This window comes from Argentina silus (assembly GCF_951799395.1).
Source record: "Argentina silus genome assembly, contig: scaffold_218, whole genome shotgun sequence".
In the NCBI taxonomy this organism is placed as follows: domain Eukaryota; kingdom Metazoa; phylum Chordata; class Actinopteri; order Argentiniformes; family Argentinidae; genus Argentina; species Argentina silus.
The window spans coordinates 12,501-23,172 of NW_028153032.1; the positions used below are offsets into that span (position 1 = coordinate 12,501).

Here is a 10,672-nt window from a genome sequence, read left to right on the forward strand (position 1 = left end):
CACACACAGACACACACACACACACACACACACACACACACACACACACACACTCTTTGAGGAGAACCTCCTTGCGTCACTCAGGGTTTTTATGAATGGACCATGAAGGGGGGGTTGGGGGGACGGGGGGGTGAGGTGAGGGGGGGTGTGGGGGGACGGGGGGGGTGAGGTGAGGGGGGGTGTGGGGGGACGGGGGGGGTGAGGTGAGGGGGGGTGTGGGGGGACGGGGGGGGTGAGGTGAGGGGGGGTGAGGTGAGGGGGGGTGTGGGGGGACGGGGGGGGTGAGGTGAGGGGGGGTGTGGGGGGGTGAGGTGAGGGGGGGGGTGAGGTGAGGGGGGGTGTGGGGGGGGGGTCTTTCTCTTGGTCAATGTTCTGTCGCTGCCGCTGTGCCAACTTGGATCAGACTCAAACCAGACGAACACCAACATCTCCCAGAGGTACAGCCAAGGGAGGGGGAGGGGAGGGGAGGGGAGGGGAGGGGGGAGGGGACACCAGTTTGTGGATAGCTAGTAGAACATCTATGAAACATATAAAACCTATAAACCAAACCAAAGCTACACCCAGATAAACCTACAATTACCTACAAAAACCCACAATTTTTGTTCACTACTCTGAGTGTGCTACCTACATCTTGTATTACCCACAAACCCTCTCTCTCTATACCGGCAAAAATCACAATGTGCTTCCTCCCCATTCCTGTTATTTCATCCCTCAGGAGGACACATCGACGCTACACCTCCCCTCGCAACCATTCCAATCTAATCTACCCACCATGCTCAACTGACCACAACCTCACTGTCACGGGAGGACATTGGAACTGCCAGTCAGCGGTCCGGAAAGCAGAGGCTATCTCAGCCTATGCCTGCTTCATGTCTCTCCACTTCCTGGCTCTCACAGAGACATGGATTACACCTGAAAACACAGCTACTCCGGCAGCCCTCTCTGATGCCTACTCCTTTTCTCATTCCCCGAGACTCTCTGGTCGAGGAGGAGGAACAAAACTCCTCACCTCACCTAAGTGGTCACATAATGTCCTTCCCCTGTCACACCTGTCCATATCCACCTTCGAATTCCATGCTGTTTCTGTCACCTCCCCTGTCAAACTTCACATTGTTGTTATCTATCGTCCACCAGGTCAGCTTGGCCACTTCTTAGCTGAGATGGATGTCCTTCTCGGCTTCTTCCCTGAGGACGGCACACCGCTCACACTACTGGGAGACTTCAACATCCAGTCGGAGAAGCTTCACTCATCTGGAGTACTTGACCTTCTCTCCTCCTTCGGCCTTACCCTGTCCCACTCTCCTCCGACTCATAAGGCGGTCAATCAGCTCGACCTTGTCTTCACCAGATCTTCCCATACGTCCAACCTTACTCTTCCAGTTTCTGATCATCATTTTGTATCCTTCTCCCTCCCTCTCAAATCCTCCCCCTCCCAGTCAGTCTCTATCCACACTGTATCCTCTCGTCTCAACCTGCGTACCCTCTCCCTCACCACTCTCTCTTCCTCTGTCTTATCCTCCCTACCCTCTTCTCCCTTCTATCCACTGATACAGCCTCCTCCACCCTCCTGTCCTCTCTTTCCTCATCCTTCGACTCTCTCTGTCCACAGACCTCAAGGCCGGGTTAGGGTTAGGGTTAGGGTTAGGGTTAGGGTTAGGGTTCCTCTCCACGCGCTCCCTGGCTGTCAGAAACCCTCCAAGCTTGTAGAATAGGGCTCCGGGCAGCTGAGAGGAAATGAGAACCTTCTCTCTCTCTCCTCCTCAACTACACCTCCTCTGCATCAGCTGCTAAAGCTTCTTACTACCATTCCAAAATTCAATCCTCTGCCTCTGACCCAAGGAAACTGTTCTCCACATTTTCCTCACTCCTCAACCCACCTCCTCCCCCTCCTCCCTCCTCCCTGTCTGTGGATGACTTTGTCACCTACTTTGAAAAGAAGGTTGATGACATTAGCAGCTCTTTCTCTCTACCTCTCACCAACACTGCTACCTTTCCTCCCAAACCCACTGTGCTACACTCAGTCTCTGGTTTATCAGCCTTTTGCCCCCTCTCCCCTGATGATGTTCTAAAACTGGTCACATCCAAGCGGGCAACCACCTGCCCCCTCGATCCTACCCCCTCCCCCTTTCTCCAATCCATCTCCAAAGACCTCCTTCCGTTCCTTACCACCTTAATCAATTTCTCTCTATCCAAAGGATCTGTCCCAGCGGCCTTCAAGACGGCCAGAGTCAAACCTCTTCTCAAGAAACCAACTCTTGACCCGTCTGCTGTCCATAACTACAGACCGGTATCCCTTCTCTCCTTCTTATCTAAAACCCTTGAACGTCCTGTCTCTAACCAAGGCTGGGCACTCTGAGACTGCTCTCCTTGCTGTCACAGAGACCCTCCATTCTACTGAGACTGCTCTCCTTGCTGTCACAGAGGCCCTCCACTCTGCTGAGCTTCCTCCCTCTCCTCTGTTCTCATTCTTCTGGACCTCTCTGCTGCATTTGACACAGTAAACCACCCTCTCAGAAATGGGCATCTCTGGCTCTGCACTCTCCTGGTTTGCATCCTACCTGGCCGATCGCTCTTACCAGGTGACGTTGAGAGAATCTGTGCCTGTCTGGTGTTCAATCTCCCCAAATTCTCCCATGTCACGCCCCTCCTCCGCACCCTTCACTGGCTCCCGGTAGCAGCTTGCATCAGATTCAAGACCCTGGTGCTCGCCTACCGGGCGGCAAAGGGAACAGCCCCTCCCTACTTACAAGCAATGGTCAGCCCCCAAACCCCTGCCCGATCACTCCGCTCTTCCACCTCAGCTGGCCGCCTGGCACCCCCGCCTCTACGTGGATGCAGTGGCCGCGCTACTCGGTCACGGCTTTTCACTGTCCTGGCGCCCCACTGGTGGAACCAGCTTCCCACTGCTGTCAGGACTGCAGAGTCACTACCTATCTTCCGCCGTAGATTGAAAACCCATCTCTTCAGGCTACATCTTAACAGTCCCTCCTAAAGACCTCTTCACCCTCACTACCCCCCTGTACAAGTTTCTCTCCTGTAAAAAAAATTAAAAAAAGAAAAAAATAAGTAATTCTTCCTTCTTCTAGCATTGTGACTGCCAATAGCCCCTGGTCTTATCATAGATTACTTTATCTTATGATGACTGATGGATAGATGATTCACTTACTTAAACAAATGTATTTGTTGTAAGTCGCTTTGGATAAAGACATCTGCTAAATGCCATAAATGTAAATGTACAGATAAACCTACACCCAGATAAACCTACACCCAGATAAACCTACACCCAGATAAACCTACATCCAGATAAACCTACACACATATAAACCTACACCCAGATAAACCTACATCCAGATAAACCTACACCCAGATAAACCTACACCCAGATAAACCTACACCCAGATAAACCTACACACATATAAAGGGTTTCCACGAACATGTAAACAGTGTTGGTAATTATACTTGAAAGATTCTGAAGTAAACACAGTCTCGGTGGTCCTGCAGCATCAGGGCACACGCACGCGCACACACACGCACACGCACAACACACACACACACACACACACACACACACACACACACACACACACACACACACACACACACACACACACGCACAACACACACACACACAGAGCCCAGGGTTGACACACACACATATATACACATACCTGAATGTGTCTCCTATGCGGTCTCTGAAGTAGACAAAGTCTCTGTGGTCCTGCATCATCAGGTCTCCTGTGTTGAAGAAGACGTCTCCCTGTCTGAATACGTCTCTGAGCAGCTTCCTCTCTGCCTGCTGCTCACTGCCCGCGTAGCCCAGGAAAGGGTTCATGGATGAGACTGGGGCCACCAGGATCCCTGTCTCTCCTGTGGACACACACACACACACACACACACACACACACACACACACACACACACACACACACACACACACAGACACAACACACACACACACACACACCCTTATCAGCCTCTGTGTGTGCAGATATGAATGTTCACCTGTTGTTAGTGAAAGATCCTGTGGTCCATCTGACCTTTGCTTGTTTTGAGACAGCGTCCTGCGTGTGTCCGTAGGGGCTCGTAGGTGTGGGGGTCACATCTCAGCAACGCAAACGGCAAACTGAGCTGTGGGACAATGTGAGAGAGACATGGAGAGAAATGAACGCTGTTTGAGTATGATAAAGTGTGTTTCCATACAGGGGGGGCTGGCGGAGGTGGACATTGGAGGACGGGCTCATTGTCATGCATGGAACGCATCCTCCGATTTCAACCTCCCCTGGTTTCCATGTACGCTTCAAATCTCTTCACTCAACACTTATCTATTACATCTACATCTACATCTCTACTACATCTACATCTCTACTACGTCTACATCTTTACTACATCTACATCTACATCTCTACTACATCTACATCTACATCTTTATTACATCTACATCTCTATTGCATCTCTACTACATCTACATCTCTACTACATCTACATCTCTACATCTCTACTACATCTACATCTCTACTACATCTACATCTCTACTACATCTACATCTTTACTACATCTACATCTCTACTACATCTACATCTCTACTACATCTACATCTCTACATCTCTACTACATCTACATCTCTACATCTCTACTACATCTACATCTCTACTACATCTACATCTACATCTCTATTACATCTACATCTCTATTACATCTGATGTATAACCTAATGTATAGATGTGTTCCCGGTCTGTCTGACCTTGTTGAGGTAGCCTGTCTGTCTGTCTGTCTGTCTGTCTGTCTGTCTGACCTTGTTGAAGTAGCCTGTCTGTCTGTCTGTCTGTCTGTCTGTCTGACCTTGTTGAAGTAGCCTGTCTGTCTGTCTGTCTGTCTGTCTGACCTTGTTGAAGTAGCCTGTCTGTCTGTCTGTCTGTCTGTCTGACCTTGTTGAAGTAGCCTGTCTGTCTGTCTGTCTGTCTGTCTGACCTTGTTGAAGTAGCCTGTCTGTCTGTCTGTCTGTCTGTCTGACCTTGTTGAAGTAGCCTGTCTGTCTGTCTGTCTGTCTGTCTGTCTGTCTGTCTGACCTTGTTGAAGTAGCTGGCTCGTCCGATTGGTCCAATCTGGCCGGTGTAGTTGAGGAAGCCGATGCTGGCCTCGGTCAGACCGTATGACTCCCGGACGTTGATGTTCCCGAAGCGCCTGGAGAACTCCCTCCAGACGTCGGCCCTCAGGCCACTCCCCACCGCCACGCGCACGCCGTGACACCGCTCCTCTGGGACCTGAGGACACGCAGCACAGACGCATCACTGACACAGACAGGACACACAGCACAGACGCATCACTGACACAGACAGGACACGCAGCACAGACGCATCACTGACACAGACAGGACACGTAGCACAGACGCATCACTGACACAGACAGGACATGCAGCACAGACGCATCACTGACACAGACAGGACACGCAGCACAGACACATCACTGACACAGACAGGATAGAGTTGTATTGTTTCTCTGTCTCTCTGTCTCTCCTGAGCTGCTGTCTTGGACCAGGTCATCTCAATGAGACTAACCTGGAGAAATAAAGGTTCAATAAAAATGTCTCTTATTTTATTTCATCTTTATCTGACCAGATACGTCAGCTGAGAACCAATTCTTGTTTACAATGAGGACCTGGGCAAGAGACACAACATTGCAACATTAACTCTTTCAGTGCCGAGGGTGAATAAAGTCGCCCAGAAGGTCAACATTCTAGAGCACTGAGGGTGACTTTATTCACCAGAAATGCATCAATGATGATGCTTCATTTTGCAGCCAATCAGAGTGTTGCTGGGTAAACACCACATAGAACACTTGGCCCTCTAGGTGAAGAGTGTTCTGGAACTCTTTGGCCCTTATTGAGTGAAACAGGACAACACACAATACAACTAAATATAAACATATACTTATAACATACATGTATGATATGATCTATAATGTAGAACATATATTCTGGTAAAGTAGAGATTAGTCATAAGCATTGTCCTCATCGACGCAGAAAGAACACTGTAATAAGACTCAAACCCGGCTCATCTCAACTCAGTCAACTGAGAAGATTATCATCTCATAAGTATTATTAAAGCTGGTGTGTCTCTATGGTGATGGTTACCGAGGGCTGGTTGACCAGGTAACGACACAGCTCTCCTACGTACTGGAACACGCTGACGTTGTATTTCACACAGTCCTTCCAGAACTGGCTGGCCGAAAACCCCTTCCTCAACACGCATGTCGCCCCTGGCAACAGAGAATAACAACCAGTTAGAACCTCCTCCTCCTCCTCTTTCCTCCTCCCCCTCCCCCTCCTCCTCCTCTTTCCTCCACCTCCTTCCCCTCTTCCTCTTTCCTCCTCTCCCTCCTCCTCCTCCTCTTTCCTTCTCCCCCTCCTCCTCCCTCCTCTCCCTCCTCTTTCCTCCTCTTTCCTCCTCCTCCTCCCCCTCCTCCTCCTCCTCCCCCTCCCCCTCCTCCCCTCCCCTCCCCCCCTCCTGATGAACTGTGTTGAGGGAGATTGCTTTCAGAAGGACATCCATGGTGGTTTGGGTTTCCTGAGCTGAGCCCGTAGCCTGTAATCTTCCAGCCTGTGACTGCGTACACTTCTACCCTTCTACACTTCCAGGAATTGTGGGCCGTTAGTTTCCTCCTGCGCTGACGTTACTGTGGGAGCCTGGGCCCACAGCAGGACCCAGAAACACTACAGACCTCCACAACAGTCGGCCCGGGGAATGTTGTTGTTGTTGTTGTAGAGGTCGTGACCTGGGAGGGGCTGGCAGGAAACAGAGCAGGGTGAAGTTACTTCTACACCAGGGGAGGCTGGTGGAGGTAGAAATCGGAGGACGGGCTCATTGTAATGCATGGCATGAAATGAGGAATGCTGTTGTGTGTTTGATACCGTTTCTCATTCCTCATTCCATTCCATTCATTACAATGAGCCCGTCCTCCGAATTCTACCTCCACCAGCCTCCCCTGGTGTGGAGGCTGATCGGGGGTCAAGTTTGGGTCTCCCCTCTCTGGTGGTTGAGGTCAGGGATGGAGGAGGGAGCCTGGGGGAAGCTTCATCCCAGAGCTGGCATACAACCCAACCACCAGGATGTGGTTCTGGACTGGAAATACTACCAAAGTTCAGCACTCTAACTTCCTGTGGATATGTGGCTGTGTGTGTGTGTATGTGTGTGTGTGTGTGTGTGTATGTGTGTGTGTGTGTGTGTATGTGTGTGTGTGTGGCTGTGTGTGTGTGTGTGTGTGTGTGTGTGTGTAAAACTGGGTGCATACCAGGGGAGGCTGGTGGAGGTAGAAATGGAGGATGGGTTCACTGTAATGCATGGAATAGAATGAAGAATGAAGTGTGTGTGTGTTTGATACCATTCCTCATTCCATTCCATGCATTACAATGAGCCCATCCTCCGTTTTCTACCTCCACCAGCCTCCCCTGGTAAATAATGAATTAGTGGACTCAGTTCCCACATCGGGGGGGGGGTCTGATATGAGGAAGTGATAATTCTGGCCACACACTACGGTAGACTTCACTAGTTCACTACGGTAGACTTCACTAGTTCACTACGGTAGACTTCACTAGTTCACTACGGTAGACTTCACTAGTTCACTACGGTAGACTTCACTAGTTCACTACGGTAGACTTCAGAACTTCACTAGTAAAACAAGTCTTCCTGTTTATTACCCAGCTCGATGCATCCTCCAATCCCGAGCAGGGAAGCGGTCATGTGGTACAGGGGCAGCGTGATGTAGAGGTTGTCATCGGCCCTGGCGCCGCACAGACGCAGGAACGCCATGCACATCACAGCCTTGAGATGTCCCACACGGGCTGCCTTAGGAAGGCCTGCAACACAACACATTATCTCAGATGACACACTCTAACACATTATACAAGTCTACCTTCCCCAGCCTCCCATGTAGGACAGTGTGAGCACCCACCTGTGGTCCCAGAGGTGAAGATGAAGAGGAAGTTAGCTGTGAGGTCAGCTTTAGGAGGGTCCGGTAGAGGCTGGCCCGAGGCCCGGTCCACCCTGGGCAGCAGAGGCTGGACCTCTGGGTAGGGAGAGCAGGTGTCTGTGACCCACAATCCCAGGCCTCTCTCCTTCAGGATGGGCAGCACTTCCTCCAGGGAACTCACCAGATCTGAGGAGGGAAGGCTTAGTTCATTATTATTTATTTATCTATTTTTAAAATTGGGGGGGGGGGGTATCAGTTGGAGGGGGGGTATCAGTTGGAGGGGGGTATCAGTTGGATGGGGGGGGGGTATCAGTTGGAGGGGGGGTATCAGTTGAAGGGGGGTATCAGTTGGATGGGGGGGGGGGTATCAGTTGGAGGGGGGGTATCAGTTGGAGGGGGGTATCAGTTGGAGGGGGGGGGTATCAGTTGAACCATTATTTGAGCAGCTAAGTGGACTGAGAAAAAGTTCTCCTTTAGGCCGGGCAGAGGTTTATCCAGGGAGCCTACGAGGGTGAACCACCGGAAACCGGACTCCAGGTTTGATTGAATAACACTAAAGGCTGAATGCAGGGTCATTCCATGTCACATCACCATGCTGTCACCCCACCGTCTCAGACTGTTCTGGAGTTTCCTGATCCTGTTGCTAGAAACAGATAGGATATGCTTTCATTACTGTGTAGAAATCGAGTTTCATCCCAGAGAAATGAGGGGTTGTTTTGACATGCAATGACGTGCAGTTCTCTCCTATAACCAGCTGCAGGCAGGGGGCGGCGTGGGGGCAACATGCAGTAACCAAATTAACTTTGGACTCTGACAATCATGTATGATGATTCTATCACCCAGAGAGATAGCCTTGACTGTATAACCCACTACAGGTGTGTGTGTGTGGTGTGTGTGTGCGTGGTGTGTGTGTGTGTGTGTGCGTGGTGTGTGTGTCTGTGTGCGTGGTGTGTGTGTGTGCGTGGTGTGTGTGTGTGTGTGTGTGTGTGTGTGTGTGGTGTGTGTGTGTGTGTGTGGTGTGTGTGTGTGTGTGTGTGCGTGGTGTGTGTGTGTGTGTGTGTGTGTGTGTGTGTGGTGTGTGGACATACTGCCGAACTAGACTTAACGTTTGTAGGAGATGCGTGACTCTCAATCAAAAAAATAAATACATATTTTATTTAGTTTAGATTAAAAACACGACGTTTCGCCGGTGTCACGCTGACTTTCATCAACGAAGATTGAGTGACAGATGGACTTCATGGCAGGCCAGGTTATCAATCATATTGTAAAGGTCCATGGATTCAAACCTGCTATAATGTTCTTACAGGGCTCTTCTGTACAAGAGACTCGGGTCTCAGTAAGATCTCCGTTTAAATAAAGGATAAATAAACATGTCAGAAGGGAAGGCTTTCCACTAATGCAACGACAGGTCGTCACAGTTCATGTTGAGCAGCGAGAGGAAATGATGTTAGTTTCACACGCTGCGTTCATAGAAGGGCTGCAGAAGATCAGGAATGACCATCAGACTACTGTACTACATTAGTACCCTCGTTATGATAAAGCTAAGTTTACAACCCTCCCCAGGTGGTCACGAGAGGGACACGGGCATCGCTGTGAGCGGTCTGGAGATATACAGCAACATGGAGGCGTTGCGCAACGCTTCTTGGCATTCATGAAGTTCTACCATTCACGTAAACATGATTTAACACGTAGCCGCCGTTCTGAAAGGTGAATGTGTTTGAGCTTGTTAGACATTTGGAATTTGCAACGTGATTCATGTCAATATGAAGACTGATTACTCCATATATAGTATAGTATTGTATACACACACACACACACACACACACACACACACACACACACACACACACACACACACACACACACACACACACACACGTGAGAAGACAACACTTGAATGTTCTGCTATAAATCCCAGTACCTGCGCCTACGACGACAGATTTCGCTCCGCAGCTTTGAAAACAGTGAAGAAGTGATTTGGATTTGATATTGAAGTTGAGGAATGCGACCTCGCAGCGCAGTTTGCAAAGCCCGAACCAAACGCAAATAAAGTCTGGCTCGTTGCTCATGAGAAGCGCGACAACGTCCCCCTGTTTCAAGCCGCCTTCGGCCCCGAACACCCTCGCAAACCGGTTGCTTCTTCTATCAACGTCCCGGTACGTGAGAGTTTGACCCTCGAACACAATAAAGGGCTTGTCAGGGATCGTCTTCGCCTGGTGGCAGAAGCAGTCGAGGTAAGTGACGACCCCCTGCTGCATGCGGGACGCCAGCGCCTTGCCCACCCTCCGGAGTTTCAAGTAATAAATCAGATCGTCCCAGAAGAAAGGGAAGGTCGTCCTCTGGAACACGAGGAGGGCGACCAGTCCCGCGGCGACGGCGGTGAACAGCCCGGTGATCCACGGCAGCATCTTCAGGGAAGTGGAGGGTCTCTCTCTCTCTCTCTCTCTCTCTCTCTCTCTCTCTCTCTCTCTCTCTCTCTCTCTCTCTCTCTCTCTCTCTCTCTCTCTCTCTCTCTGTCTCTCTCTCTCTCTAACTCTCTCTCTCTCTCTCTCTCTCTCTCTCTCTCTCTCTCTCTCAGCTCGGGAACTCCGGAGGTCCGACACGAAACATTTAAATACCTCCGGTACGCACGGTGCTACCGCGCATGCTCAAGAAACTCATTGAGCAAAACATTCATCCTTCTCCAAGCAGCCACATGAGTTATTAC

General features: G+C 50.3%; 1 protein-coding gene across 2 annotated transcripts in view; it reads right to left on the reverse strand.

The window, feature by feature from the left end:
- LOC310824480 (long-chain fatty acid transport protein 6) overlaps positions 1–10,453 on the reverse strand; it is a 14,622-nt gene extending 4,169 nt beyond the window's left edge. For both annotated transcript variants that reach the window (XM_083697727.1, XM_083697728.1), the window contains exons 1-7: positions 9,887–10,453; positions 7,948–8,151; positions 7,694–7,852; positions 6,131–6,255; positions 5,067–5,261; positions 4,038–4,128; positions 3,669–3,867 (exon numbers count right to left, since the gene is read on the reverse strand). In XM_083697727.1, the coding sequence (XP_083553853.1) occupies positions 3,669–3,867; positions 4,038–4,128; positions 5,067–5,261; positions 6,131–6,255; positions 7,694–7,852; positions 7,948–8,151; positions 9,887–10,373 (1,460 nt within the window). In that variant the 5' untranslated portion in view covers positions 10,374–10,453. The remainder of the gene's footprint in view (positions 1–3,668; positions 3,868–4,037; positions 4,129–5,066; positions 5,262–6,130; positions 6,256–7,693; positions 7,853–7,947; positions 8,152–9,886) is intronic.
- Between the last annotated feature and the right edge of the window lie 219 nt (positions 10,454–10,672).